Source organism: Mobula birostris, chromosome 26, assembly GCF_030028105.1.
Source record: "Mobula birostris isolate sMobBir1 chromosome 26, sMobBir1.hap1, whole genome shotgun sequence".
NCBI lineage: Eukaryota > Metazoa > Chordata > Chondrichthyes > Myliobatiformes > Myliobatidae > Mobula > Mobula birostris.
Window position 1 is genome coordinate 47,338,766 of NC_092395.1, and position 15,481 is coordinate 47,354,246.

A 15,481-nucleotide genomic window follows, 5' to 3' on the forward strand; every position below is an offset into this window, starting at 1 on the left:
AATATTTTAACCCTTGCCTTGCTGCAACATTTATCACATGTTAAGTCTGGAATCTAGGTCAGATTGGGGAAGGGTGACTGTCATTCGTGGGGGCACTGAAGGCGGACCCAAATGCAAGACACAGACACTGATGTACTGGGAACTGGACTGGACTAGAGTTAGGGACGGGACTGGACACAGACTAGGAGGTGGGACAGGAACACAGACTTGGGCTAGGACTTTGGCTCGAAAAGCAGGACCAGGAAAAGGAACTGGGAACTAGGAGCCTGGGTTTGAACTCAAGCCAGAGACTGGACAAGGACCCAGAACCTGGGTCTTGACTGGGGCTCAGACCCTGGAACTAGGCGAGGACATGACGTGGCTACAGGACTGGACATGGCTTGGGTTCTTCAAGGCTTGGCTACAAGACTGGACATGGCTTGGGTTCTTCGAGGCTTGGCTACTGGACTAGACGAGCTTTGGGTTCTTCGAGGCTTGACTACCAGACTAGACGAGGCTTGGATTCTTCGAGGCCTGGGTATGGACTCCGAGCCAGAGACTGGGCAAGGACCCAGAACCTGGATCTTGACTCGGGCTCAGACTCCGGAACTAGGCGAAGACTTGACATGGCTACAGGACTGGATGAGGCTTGGATTCTTCGAGGCTTTCCTGGGCAGGATGAGGAACTCCTTCTTAGAGCACAGGGTCGAGACCGTTCCTAGGATGCAGGGCCGGGACGCTTTCGCAGAACCGGTCCCCTTCCTTGGACGCTGGGCCGGGATGCTTACTAGGATGTGGGGCCGGGACGACTGCCGAGGTAAACCGCTGAGGAAACTGTCAGGGATTCAGATGGAGAGGGGTAGGGAACAGACCAGCCTCAGGGTAATGACAAAGACGGCCTGACTTACCCCACGGAGGCAGGGACAGGAAGGGAGCTCAGTCCGGGGTGGCTCCGAGTCTCGGGGCAGCCAGCTACCTTGGCTGGCTACAGAAACAACCGAATCCATATCTAGCTCGGAGTGCAGACGGCCACTCAGCTGGTCTCGGAAACAGCTGAATCCATACCACGATGACTGCTCCGACTAGAGACAACAAGGCTCCATGAAGCGGTGGTCCTCCAACCAGGCCTAGAGATCACCAATGGCTGGTCTAGCCCTCCACCGGCAGGTTGTTCCAAGGGGATACTGACAAGTCAAACCAGCACCGACACTTGACCCCAGGGTCACTTCCATTCCCAGCCCCAGGACGATCATCAGGCGCCTATGATTAAGCCGAAATGAAACAAGGGGTAGCCGGAAGACCCGGAGTCCAGAGTCCATGGACCAGACCGTGAACCAGAATGCGGACTTCACTGACTGGGCCATGAGAGTGACAAATACTGGTTCGTGAGTGATATTTGTAAAGTAGTTTCTTCTCCTCCCCAGCAGTGCATTGCAGAGCCACCCTAGCAGTTGTACTCTGTCTACCTGCGACGGGATGAAAACTAAGGGTGTTAACACTAAGCTGCAGCTGCCATTTAACTTCCACTGTTGGCACTGTAGTGCATTAAGTTCTGATCTCCGATGATGTCTCTGTGGGGATTGCATGTTCTCTCTAAAACTGTGCATATTTTCCATGGGTGCTCCGCTTTCCTTGCATACCCCAAAGATGTGCAGGTAGGTAGGTCAGTGAACAGCTGAAATTGCCCCAAGTGACTGGTAGAATCTGGGAGACTCAATGACAATGGAAGGTGAATAAAAAAATAAGGCTTGTGTAAAATGGGTGCTTGATAGCACAGATATGATGGGCCAAAAGGCGTGTTTCCACTATGACTGACAGACTCTCATCTGTGAAGAATACTTAAGCTCCTGTCCCTGTAGAGCCTGTTTTAAATTGAGAACAGAATGGATTAGAGCAATGAAATTTCCAATAATTTATTTCATTTGGGGTGATTTCAGCAAGCTGTTTTGGCTCACTGTGACTTTAATTCAAATTCAGCAACATGCAAGGTCATCTCAGCCTTTTTCTTTTTGCATGGTAATAAATCTGAAAGCCAACATCTGTGTCCCGAACCTGGACTTCAAAGGGAGCTTGTATCGATGAACTTGATGCCATCTGGACTCAGCGCTTGGGAGAGATCTTGCTGCAGAATTGCATCTATGAATAATTCTTCCTGTAGCAAACAGAGAGTTAAGTCAGTGACCAAATAAGTAGGAACAGGTTTTAAATTCTTTATGCTGTTTATAATTGAATCCCCATTTCTATTCAGTGTTGAGTATTTAAAGCAACACAACTGCTCTCTGGAGATCTCCAAACACTGAAGGGAAATGAATTCTGACAGGCTTAATTCACTTCTCACTGCATTGAGCATGTAACACAATATTGAGCATTAATTACCACTAATTTGATCGGATAAGTTTACAGAATATGGTGATAAAGAATATTGCATCAGCATGGTTTCTGCACTGGTGTCCGATAAACTTTCAATGGGTTGTTAAAATGACAGGGTGCCCTCCTCTACATATGAACCATCACCATAATGTAGGGTAAACTGATTTCCAGCGTTCTCATCTGCATTCCTGTGGAACTTGATGCTGTCATCCCAAGGCAGTATTGATATTCATCGTGCTGTCTTGGATTAAGAAGTGGAAACTGTAGGATTAGTGAGTTTCAGGGAAGCGCTTCAAGCAGCAACAAGGAATCTGCTCGGGGGGGGGTAGTGGTGTTGAAGAGCATCTGTGGGAGGAAAGGAATTTGGGGACAAAACCCTACAGCAAGCCTTCAGTACCTTTGTGATTCAAGTACTCGTCTCTATCCTTAAATGTTGCACAACTCCGGTGGCCCAAGTTTGATTCTGTTCTCTGTGTGGAGTTTGCATGTCCTCCTGTGACTGTTTGGGTTCCCTCGAGGTGTTTAAGTTTTCCTCCTATATCCTGAAACGTGCAGATCAGTAGGTTAGTTTGCTGCTGTAAATTGCCCCTAGTTTTCTGGAATCTGGGGGATTACTGGGAATGTGGGGACAATAAAAGAGAGTTGGTCATTTTGTGTAGGTGGATAGTGGATGGTCAGTCCGTACTCAATGGACCGAAAGATGTGCTCTTTGCTGTATCTCTCTGTAACTTTGTAACTTGACCTGCTCCATCGCCCTCTCAGGCAGTGTTGTCTTGGTGTTGCAGGTGTACACGTTTTCGGACTCTGTGCCACAGCTCTTGTGACCGACATCATTCAGCTGGCGACTGGGTACCATGCCCCTTTCTTCCTCACCGTCTGCAAGCCAAACTACACCCTGCACGGCATCTCCTGTGACAACAACCCTTACATTACCAAGGATATCTGCTCCGGCTCTGACCGTCATGCTATTGTGTCAGCGAGGTAAGCTGGCACTCACACTTGAGGTTTAGCTGTCCTCAGAGCCCCCTCGTGGTTATCTGTTACTAAATGGTTTGAGTAAACCTCCTGTGGCTGAGTGAGCTACTCCTGTGTAAAATGGTTTGTTCTTTTTGTCATGAAGATGCTGGTACAATCCATGAATTCAGCCTCCTCACTGTGTCAATGTGCTGGAAGCTGTGGGTTTTTGAGTACATCTTTCTTCACTAACAATGAAAAACTGAGCTGAACCCTTCCACATCGTTCTCTTGTTTTGTTTGTTCAGAGTACAGATTTATTTTATCACCCTTGGTAGCTGTCCCTCTCAGTCCCTGATTTATATTCTAGCCTCCATGACCACGAACACTCAGTGTGTGGGTGGTTTTGATCTGTGTTTTCTGCCCCTTGCTGACTTGTCGCTCGATTATCTAAAGAGTTTCTTTTCCTAGATTTTCCTCTGCGTTCCTTCTTCCCATCTAGTAATATCAGGGTTACCCACCTTCTCTTCTATTGCATCCACCTCATATAAAATAATTGCCAATGTTGATCAATTACAAATATGTTTCCATAATGGCTACTAAATTTACATATTTATTTATTTCTGTTTCAATCTTTTTTATTGAGTTTCAAATTGATAAACATAACAATGATAATGATAAAAAGAGATCAGGATTACATTAAGAACGGTTAATGTATACAGACACAGACTCTGAGTAATATATTTAATTTAAACATCCCAAACTCTTAATACCTGAACATGAAAAAGATTCAAAAAAAAAGTTTTTACCCCCTACACTAAAAATAAACAAAACAAAACAAAACAAGGGTGCCATATTTCATTGGTTAAGATCATTATTTGTCATTAACTCCACTCCTCTATACACAAACAAAAAGTTATTAAAAAGGATTTGGAAAAGGTCAACTTATATCATATGAAAATGTTGAATAAATGGCCTCCAAGTTTCTTCAAATTTAACCAAAGGATCAGTGATATGACTCCTATTTTTTTCCAAATTTAAACATGGTATAGGTTAGCAAAACCATTGAAATGTAGTGGGGGAATTAGAATCTTTCCATTTAAATAAAATGGATCTCCTCTGGCTATAAATGTAACAAATGCAATCAAATGATAAGCTGAGGGGGATAAATGACTAAAGTCTATCATTGGTAATCCAAAAATTGCAGTAATAGGATGAGGTTGTAAATCAATACACAAAACTACTGAAATAATATCAAAAATGTCTTTCCAAAATTTTTCCAAAAGAGGGCAAGACCAGAACATATGCGTCAAGGAAGCTACGTCAGAATTACATCTGTCACAGACAGGATTTATATGATCATAAAAACGAGCTAATTTATCCTTAGACATATGGGCCCTATGAATCACCTTAAATTGTGTCAAAGCTTGTCTAGCACACATTGAAGAAGTGTTAACTAGTTGGAGAATTTTTTTTTCTTTCTTTATTAATCTCTTTATTGATTTAAAAGGAACATAAATACGATCAAGAAGAGAATTATTTCAAATATACATATCAATAACAATACAAACAGAGATTGAAATAGACATTAATAGACATTAATAATGACATTAATTAAATAGACATTATGTATCAAAATCATACAGTGTTAAGCTAGTATAAAATATATAATAAAAAAGAAAACAACACGTCTCCTCTTATTAGTTCATGAAGAGGAAAGAAAAAACTTTGAATTTTAAATGAAGAAAAAAAACCCACTACACTATACAAAAAAAAGGGAAAAAAAGGGACTAGGCAGTCCATTTCGAGGATACGAACAAAAAAAAGAAAGACTTTCTGATCAAATCTAAAACTTCAAAAAAAAATTGGAAGGGTAATAAATCAAATTAAATGAAAACATTGAATAAAAGGTCGCCAGATTTGCTCAAATTTAAAGGATGTATCAAATGTCCGACTTCGGCACACGGTATTGGGGGTAAGGTATTGATGTGGATAGAGAATTGGTTAGCGGACAGGAAGCAAAGAGTGGGAATAAACGGGACCTTTTCAGAATGGCAGGCAGTGACTAGTGGGGTACCGCAAGGCTCAGTGCTGGGACCCCAGTTGTTTGCAATATATATTAATGACTTGGATGAGGGAATTAAATGCAGCATCTCCAAGTTTGCGGATGACACGAAGCTGAGCGGCAGTGTTAGCTGTGAGGAGGATGCTAAGAGGATGCAGGGTGACTTGGATAGGTTAGGTGAGTGGGCAAATTCATGGCAGATGCAATTTAATGTGGGTAAATGTGAAGTTGTCCACTTTGGTGGCAAAAACAGGAAAACAGATTATTATCTGAATGGTGGCCGATTAGGAAAAGGGGAGGTGCAATGAGACCTGGGTGTCATTATATACCTGTCATTGAAAGTGGGCATGCAGATACAGCAGGTGGTGAAAAAGGCAAATGGTATGCTGGCATTCATAGCAAGAGGATACGAGTACAGGAGCAGGGAGGTACTACTGCAGTTGTACAAGGCCTTGGTGAGACCACACCTGGAGTATTGTGTGCAGTTTTGGTCCCCTAATCTGAGGAAAGACATCCTTGCCATAGAAGGATTACAAAGAAAGTTCACCAGATTGATTCCTGGGATGGCAGGACTTTCATATGATGAAGGACTGGATGAACTAGGCTTATACTTGTTGAAATTTAGAAGATTGAGGGGAGATCTGATTAAAACGTATAAAATCCTAAAGGGATCGGACAGGCTAGATGCAGGAAGATTGTTCCTGATGTTGGGGAAGTCCAGAACGAGGGGTCACAGTTTGAGGATAAAGGGCAAGCCTTTTAGGACCGAGATTAGGAAAAATTTCTTCACACAGAGCATGGTGAATCTGTGGAATTCTCTGCCACAGGAAACAGTTGAGGCCAGTTCATTAGCTATATTTAAGAGGGAGTTAGATATGGCCCTTGTGGCTAAAGGGATCAGGGGGTATGGAGGGAAGGTTGGTACAGGGTTCTGAGTTGGATGATCAGCCATGATCATACTGAGTGGCGGTGCAGGCTCGAAGGGCCCAATGGCCTACTCCTGCACCTATCTTCTATGTTTCTATGTTTCTTATTTTCTCTAAACTTAAACAGGACATAACGGAGAAAAGCCAAAAAAAAGAGTGTAGGTGGATTAGAATCCTTCCACTTCAGTAAAATGGCTCTCCTAGCCAGTAAAGTTGAAAAGACTGTCATACGTTGAGCAGAAACAGGAATATTTCCTGATTTCGATGGGATAATCCCAAATATTGCTGTAAGTAAATTAGGTTGTAGGTCCAGATCCAAGACTTTTGATAACGTTTTAAAATCATCTCTCCAAAAATTGTCTGGCTTTATACAAGACCAAAACATATGAGTTAAAGTGACCACCTCACTATTACATCTGTCACAAATAGGATTGATGTTGGAAAAGATACGCGCTAGTTTATCCTTTGACATATGGGCCTGATGCACTACCTTGAACTGTATCAATGAAAGATGGGCACAAATAGATGAGTTATTAACCAAATGAAGAATTTTACTCCACTAATTATCTGAAAATGACCCTTGAACTTCCAATTCCCAAGTACGTTTAATTTTATCATTAGATATCATTCGTAAATTCAATATCTGTTTGTAAATTATAGCTATCAACCCTTTTTGAAGTGATTTAAGCTGAAAAAGAGCATCTGTCATATTAGGTGTATAAGCAGAAGAGTAATTTGGCAGCAAACCACGTAAAAAATTCCTAATTTGTAAATTTCTAAAGAAATATACATTAGGTAAACCATATTTATCCACTAACTGAGAAAAAGACAATAAACAGTCCCATAAAAACAAATCTGAAAAAGTTGTTATTCCCCTGGTTTTCCAAATTAAAAAGGTCTTATCCAAAATTGATAGTTTTAAAAAAATAATTAAAATGGATATTACTAGAAAGAACAAAATTATTTAACTCAAAAAATGTACAAAACTGAAACCAAATTCTTAAAGTATGTTGTTACGTACCCCGTAACTGGGTTGCCAAACCAGCAGAAATGGATCACTCAGTTGGAGTCTGGATTACTGGAACTAAGAAAGTTTTATTAAAGAAACAAGCAACACAGTACTCTAATCAAAAGGGTAATAAATGCAACAGTTCAGCAATGATAAACATACATGTACACAGAATTAGGATAACAGGATCAATCAAGCTCTATCATCGTCTAGGGGTAAATGACCAGTTTCAAAGTGACGCAAAGTTCAGTTCAATTGAGTTCAGTTCAGTTCACAGTAATCACTGCCGTGGCGATGGACGGTAGGGGGAAGGAGAGAGAGAGCAAAACGAATGAATATTCAGACGGCTTCCACACAGACCCTCGATATTCTTCACAGTCAGCTTTCGGGCGAGCCCTTTGTAATGTCTTCTGAGGTCACCGACTGTGACCCCTCTGTTTCCAGATACGATCGTTTCTCTGCGGTGAACCTGGCACCCAGGCAAGGGCGGACACACACCAGGTTCCCGCCGATCGTACCTTTCCACCCTGTGCGTCTATGACTTGGTCCCGTGGTCAGCCCTCCAAAACTCCCACCGACTTGTGGGAGGTGCACCACTTCCAGGGTCTCGTTACCTCGTGGTGTCGTGTGTGTTGCCTTAGCGAACCTGTCCCTTTTTATCCCCCTGCTGGGGTATCGCCTGTCCATCAAACTTCAAACAGTTCAGGGTTCAAAGAGGAGCCGGTCTTGACAATTCCCAGACCGCTGTCTCCTTCCGTTAAGCTCTCCCGTCTCTTCATTAACATTTCCAAATGCTGCTCCATTGTCTTTACTTATCTCTCTCTCCTGAAGACAGGTGGCAGATCAACTGTTGGTCCCACTGGTGATAGCACAGGACAGTCAATATCTTAGTCTATGTGTACTTTCGTCACAATGTTTAATAATAGGATTAAACTTTTGTCTACTAATCTTAGAAAACAAAAAGGGAAGAGGAGCTCCCAGTAAAGAGGCCAAAGAGAACCCCTTCACCGAGTTTCCCTCCAAATCCAACTATGGACATACATATATGTCTGAGTAATGAATCCAAAAAGTAATATATCAAATATTAATTGCCCAATAATACATTCTAAAATTTGGCAAAGCCATACCACCATCCTTTTTTAATTTCTATAATAAAGGTTTACTCAATCTAGGATTTTTATTATTCCAAATATAAGATAAGATTATAGAATCTATTCTATCAAGAAACGTTTTAGGAACAAAGGTAGGAACTACCTGAAATGTATATAAGAATTTTGGTAGAACTATCATTTTAATAGCATTAATTCGACCTATTAATGATAATGTCATAGGTGACCATTTAGAAAGCATTTGTTGGGTGTAATCAATTAATGGGAGAAAATTATATTTATATAAGTCCTTAAAACTTTTAGTAATTTTGATACCAAGAGAAGTAATTTTTAGCAATACTAAAAGGTACTTGGTGATATTGATCCGAGTAATTATTACTGGGAAATAACTCACTTTTATATAAATTTAATTTATATTCAGAAAAACTACTGAGAAGAGTTTAATAGCAATTGTTTATGATTTAATTACGAAAATACGTTTGGGTATGTCTGATAAAATTAAAAATGAATGGAAAGAGAACTTCAGGTATCTTTACCCATAGAGAAATGGGAGAAAATTCTCCAACTAGATCTCTGTCTCCCAGCTTATGAGTTCGGAAATTAGTCGTTATTGTTTTTCACTCTCCTGCTTAAGTACTGCCAATCTCCTTTAACAATACTTCCAAAGTAGTAAATCTTTTATCGAATTTATCATCCAGGAGCTTCAAGATAGCCTCCAAAGTAAGTTGAGACTGTTTAGGCAACACACATCAAAGTTGCTGGTGAACGTAGCAGGCCAGGCAGCATCTCTAGGAAGAGGTACAGTCAACGTTTTGGGCCGAGACCCTTCGTCAGGACTAACTGAAGGAAGAGCTAGTAAGAGATTTGAAAGTGGGAGGGGGAGGGGGAGATCCAAAATGATAGGAGAAGACAAGATAGGGAGGGATGGAGCCAAGAACTGGACAGGTGATTGGCAAAAGGGATATAAGAGAATCATGGGACAGGAGGCCCAGGGAGAAGGAAAAGGGGGCGGGGGGAAAAACCCCAGAGGAGGGGCAAGGGGTATAGTCAGAAGGACAGGGGGAGAAAAAGGAGAGAGAGAAAAAGAATGTGTGTATATAAATAAATAACGGATGGGGTACGAGGGGGAGGTGGGCATTAGCGGAAGTTAGAGAAGTCAATGTACATGCCATCAGGTTGGAGGCTACCCAGACAGAATATAAGGTGTTGTTCCTCCAACCTGAGTGTGGCTTCATCTTTACAGTAGAGGAGGCCGTGCATAGACATATCAGAACGGGAATGGGATGTGGAATTAAAATGTGCGGCCACTGGGAGATCCTGCTTTCTCTGACGGACAGAGCGTAGGTGTTCAGCAAAACGATCTCCCAGTCTGCGTCAGATCTCGCCAATATATAGAAGGCCACATCGGGAGAACTGGACGCAGTATATCACCCCAGCCGACTCACAGGTGAAGTGTTGCCTCACCTGGAAGGACTGTTTGGGGCCCTGAATGGTGGTAAGGGAGGAAGTGTAAGGGCATGTGGAGCACTTGTTCCGCTTACAAGGATAAGTGCCAGGAGGGAGATCAGTGGGGAGGGATGGGGGGGACGAATGGGCAAGGGAGTCGCTTAGGGAGCGATCCCTGCGGAAAGCGGGGGGGGGGGAGGGAAAGATGTGCTTAGTGGTGGGATCCCATTGGAGGTGACAGAAGTTACGGAGAATAATATGTTGGTCTCGGAGGCTGGTGGGGTAGTGGGTGAGGACCAGGGGAACGTTATTCCTAGTGGAGTGACAGGAGGATGGAGTGAGAACAGATGTGCGTGAAATGGGGGAGATGCGTTTGAGACTAGAGTTGATGGTGGAGGAAGGCCTCCTCTACTGTAAAGATGAAGCCACACTCAGGTTGGAGGAACAACACCTTATATTCCGTCTGGGTAGCCTCCAACCTGATGGCATGAACACTGAATTCTCTAACTTCCACTAATGCCCCACTTCCCCCTCGTACCCCATCAGTTATTTATTTATATACACACATTCTTTCTCTCTCTCTCCTTTTTCTCCCTCTGTCACTTTGACTATACCCCTTGCCCATCCTCTGGGTTTTTTCCCCCCTCTCCCTTTTCCTTCTCCCTGGGCCTCCTGTCCCATGATCCTCTCATATCCCTTTTTCCTATCACCTGTCCAGCTCTTGGCTCCATCCCTCCCTCTCCTGTCTTCTCCTATCATTTTGGATCTCCCCTCCCCCTCCCACTTTTCAAATCTCTTACCAGCTCTTCCTTCAGTTAGTCCTGACGAAGGGTCTCGGCCTGAAACGTCGACTGTACCTCTTCCTAGAGATGCTGCCTGGCCTGCTGCGTTCACCAGCAACTTTGATGTGTGTTGCTTGAATTTCCAGCATCTGCAGAATTCCTGTTGTTTGTTGTTGAGACTGTTTAGGCTGTTCAATAACACCTTCTTTCTTTCCATTTCCATTACCGGCTTCCTTGCCTTCAGCTAATGCCTTTTTTCCTCTAGTACTCATCTCCATTGATTAAAAACCAAAATTCAAGCATATAGAAGTGTTATAAACACTTTGATATAGATAGTAAAAGGGTGGTAAAAAGATTAAAAAGTGAACGGAGCAAAGCCAAGATGCCATCTAGCGCCCCAAGAGAGTCTCTTCATATTTATTTCTATTTGTACCATTAATTCATCTCTTATGTTATGCTTGCTGCATGCATTCAGATAAACAACCCTCTTTACCCCCTACTCTTCCCTTGACTAAAGACTAATATAAATTCTAATGTCTCTATGCATGTCACTATTCCTCATTAGTGACTATAGTCGCATTAACTGCCAATGCCAAGCTTCTCAATTGATGAACAAGTTAAAACAAATTGGGAACAGATGTACATGAAGAAATTTAAATCAAAAATACGGAGATTGTTTAGGGAACACCTGCTTGGGGTTCTGGACGGGTTTGTCCCATTTGAGGCAGAGGAAGGAAGGTAGGGTGAAGGAGCCATGGTTGACAAGAAAAGTGGGGCATCTAGGCAATAGGAAGATGCAGGCATACTTAAAGTTTAGGAAGCAAGGATCCGGTAGGGCTCTCAAGAGTTATGAGGGAGCCAGAAGCTAAGAAGGGTCTTAGGAAAGCTAGAAGCGGACATGTGAAGGCCTTGGCAAGTAGGATTAAGGAAATCCCCAAGGCATCGTACACATACAGTATGCGAAGAACATGAGGATGACTAGAGTGAGGGTAGGATCATTCAGGGACATCATTCATGTGCCTAGAATCAGAGGAGGTTCTTAATGCATACTTAGTCTCTGTATTGACCAATGAGAGGGATATTGGTGAATGTGAGGTCAGCATGGAGCTAACGTGCTGGAATTTATGGAAAATGTTAGGATAACAAAGTCCCTGGTCCCGGAAGAAGATATACTCCATATTACCATGGTGGAAGTGGCTGATACAAGAGAGCATAATTTTAATATGTTTAGAAGAAATTATTGGTGGGGAGGGGTGTGGTGTTAGAGAGAGCTTTCCTCAGGATCACAAGAGGGCATAATTTTATAGTGACTGGAGAAAAGCACGGGGGGATGTCAGGTAGGTTTTTAGTGGTAAGCGCATAGGTTGCACTGCTGGAGGTGGTGGTAGAGGCAGATATATTAGAGACGTTTAAGTGACTCTTAGACACATGGATGAAAGGAAAATGGAGGGCTATGTAACAAACAAGAGAAAATCTGCAGATGCCGGAAATCCGAGCAACACACATCAAGTGCTGGAGGAACTCAGCAGGCCAGGCAGCGTCCATGGAAAGAAGCCCTGTCGACATTTCGGCTTTTTTCCATAGATGCTGCCTGGCCTGCTGAGTTCCTCCAGTATTTTATGTGGAATGTTAGGTGGGAGGGTTAGATTGAGCTTGGAGTAGATTAAAAGGTCAGCACAACACTGTGGGTGGAAGAGCCTGTACAGTGTTATGTTCTATCCCTTGAAACAGCTAATTCTATTATTTATTTCAATAGATTTTTATGAATATTACACAACCGGTATGTCCCTATATTAATTGTGTCATCCAATCAATACTTCCTGCTTGTAATAGAATGTCATTTGTGTTCTATCTTCAAGCAATGGGGTGTTTGATCAGACATTGCAATAGGACAGACGACGCTATGAAAGACACAGTGAAAGTAACAGCAGCAACTGCACAGAGAAATTAAACTGCAAAGAGCTTTTCATGTCCTTTTACACTAAAACAGACCATTCATTTGGTGGTGAGCATTTTATTTTGTTAGCAGGCTAACTGTTTGACGTCCCTACCTCGTTCAGATGAACGATAACAGGCATCAGGTTTTGTGTCAGCGTGGAATCACACAGACTTGACCAGACACCAACATGTTTGCTTCCTAAGGGGCCAGTTGGGATTTTATGACAACTTTTTGTTCACATCAATCTGCGGTAGCTAGGTCTGAGCTCAGTTCTCTGGATTACCTGTTCATCACTGTGTGGGCTAGCAATTTAGCTTGTGGACAGAAGGATATCAGTGTGGAATTTACAGGCATATATATAATTTTCTTTCCAAAACTATTCAGGATCCCAGTGCATCGAGACCTATGGCCGCCCTTAGCAACACCGACATGTCTGTGATCCACACCACATCTTCTCTGAGCATTGCTCCACCCTTCCCTCTCCTGCACAGGCTTCTGCCAAAGCCCCACCGTCCCAGTCTGCCACCTGTATCAGCACTTTTGCTTGTACTTTTGTCCTAGATATAGTTGCACTCAGCTGCTGTAGGAGAGATCTCAACTGACACCTCACTCAGTGATACTTCAATACAAGGGAAAATCTTTGCAGTCACATCCCATCACATCTCAGTATGGTTGAAGGAGGTTACAAAGATCTGCAAAGGATGAGACCGTAAGGCAATCGAATACAGGGATGAGAACTTGGAATTGAGATGCAGTTCAACCAAAAGCTGGTGCAGAGATAAAGGGTGAGTGGAAGTTGGTACGAGTTGAGAGGGCAGCAGATTTTAGGGTAAATCAGGTTGATGGAGGTAGGAAGAAGGTGTGAGAACGGTCCGGAGAACATTGAAATAGACTGGCCTGGAGGTGACATGGCATTGCTGAGACCTTCAGACAGATCTGCCATGAGGTGGAGGCAAAGGGAAGTGGAAGTGTGGAGTCTAGTTGATGGTGTTGGAACTTCATCTAGGTGACAAGTATATGATCACCAGTCTCTGGGAAGGTCTAGTGAAGGGATGGAAGCAGAATAAGTTGAATCTAGTGTATGAGGGGTTACCCAACTAACATGGCAGTCCTAACTAACTGAAGAAGTTCAAGTTGGGTGTGAATTCCTTACAGTATGATCTATGGGACTAGTGTAACCCAGTGATCATGGTTCTCCTCCAACCTCCACACTTCCACTTCCCTTTGCCTCCACCTCATGGCAGATCTGTCTGAAGGTCTCAGCAATGCCATGTCACCTCCAGGCCAGTCTATTTCAATGTTCTCCTGACTGTTCTCACACCTTCTTCCTATCTCCATCAACCTGATTTACCCTAAAATCTGCTGCCCTCTCACTTGGCATTGAGACCCAGGTTCACATCAGAGCAAAGACCATGAACTGCATGCGTAGACACCAGCCAACAGCTTAATTGCCATGTACTTTGCCAGCTAGTCTCACAAGTTATTCTTGTTCTCAGAGAAAGAGACTTGCTTTTTTAAAGAGAAATGATTCTCCATTAAGTGTTCTTTGAGCCAATGTAATAGTGAAAATTTTCATACGTTCCAGCAAGACTGAGGCTCTGACAGAGTAGATCAGTCTTTTAATAAGCCTGCCCCCATGTTGTGGTAATTCATCTGTTAGTATCTCGAGCCTCTGTGAAAAGGATGTTCTGTTTCCCTGCTCTCTTTTAACACACCATGTAGTGTATGCCATAATTTCTCATATCTCATTGCTCGTGGTAGGGATCTAGACACTGTGGGGTCAATTTCAAAACCAAAATCTGAGCCCAAGGTCTGAGACATGAGGTCACCATGGAGAAGCAACTGAAGTAAGCGTTGACTGTAAAGGTGAAGCAGTTTCCTGGCCTTGTTGAACAGCTAACTCCCTTTCCTGTGTTCCCGACTGGAATCATAAGTTGTTCCATTGTGGGACCAAATATTTTAGTTGAATGCCAAGCTCCAGGGGTCTCCACAGTTATAATATTTTGAACGTGGAAAAAAATGTTGAAATTACCCTGAAATCAAACTCCATTGCAAATGTCAAGATTCCATGTTGCAGCTCATAATGACCAACATATTGGCTGGCTTCAACTGCGCTGGCATGGAGTTACTGCTGGTGGAGCCTCCTTTTTATAGTGGGGGAACACACAGTGAAGAGTACAATGGCAATGGGTAGAACTGATTAGAGATCTGAGGTCCTTTAACATCTGCCAGACGATGCTGAGGATGTTCTACGAGTCTGTGGTGGCCAGTGCGATCATGTTTGCTGTTGTGTGCTGGGGCAGCAGGCTGAGGGTGGCAGACACCAACAGAATCAACAAACTCATTCGTAAGGCCAGTGATGTTGTGGGGGTGGAACTGGACTCTCTCACGTTGGTGTCTGAAAAGAGGATGCTGTCTAAGTTGCATGCCATCTTGGTCAATGTCTCCCATCCACTACATAATGTACTGGGTCGGCACAGGAGTACATTCAGCCAGAGACTCATTCCACTGTTACGTACCCCGTAACTGGGTTGCCAAACCAGCAGAAATGGACCATTTAGTTGGAGTCTGGATTACTGGAACTAAGAAAGTTTTATTAAAGAAATAAGTAACACAGTACTCTAATAGTAAGGATATAAATGCAACAGGTTAGCAATGATAAAACACACATGTACACAGAACTAGGATAATAGGATCAATCAAGCTCTATCGCAGTCTAGGGGTAAATAATCAGTTTCAAGTGACGCGGAGTTCAGTTCAGTTTAGTTCAGTTCGCAGTAATCGCTGTTGTGCTGTTGGGGGGAGAGAGAGAGAGAGAGAGAGCAAATGATGATATTCAAATCGGATTCAAACAGACCTTTGATATTCTTCGTAGTTAGCTTTCGGGCGAGCCCTTTATAATG

At 43.1% G+C, this 15,481-nt stretch overlaps 1 protein-coding gene across 1 annotated transcript in view; it reads left to right on the top strand.

The window, feature by feature from the left end:
- LOC140187960 (phospholipid phosphatase-related protein type 3-like) overlaps positions 1-15,481 on the top strand; it is a 104,769-nt gene that overhangs the window by 72,977 nt on the left and 16,311 nt on the right. Inside the window, exon 5 of the mRNA XM_072243821.1 lies at positions 3,135-3,330. Coding sequence (XP_072099922.1) covers positions 3,135-3,330 — 196 coding nt within the window. The remainder of the gene's footprint in view (positions 1-3,134; positions 3,331-15,481) is intronic.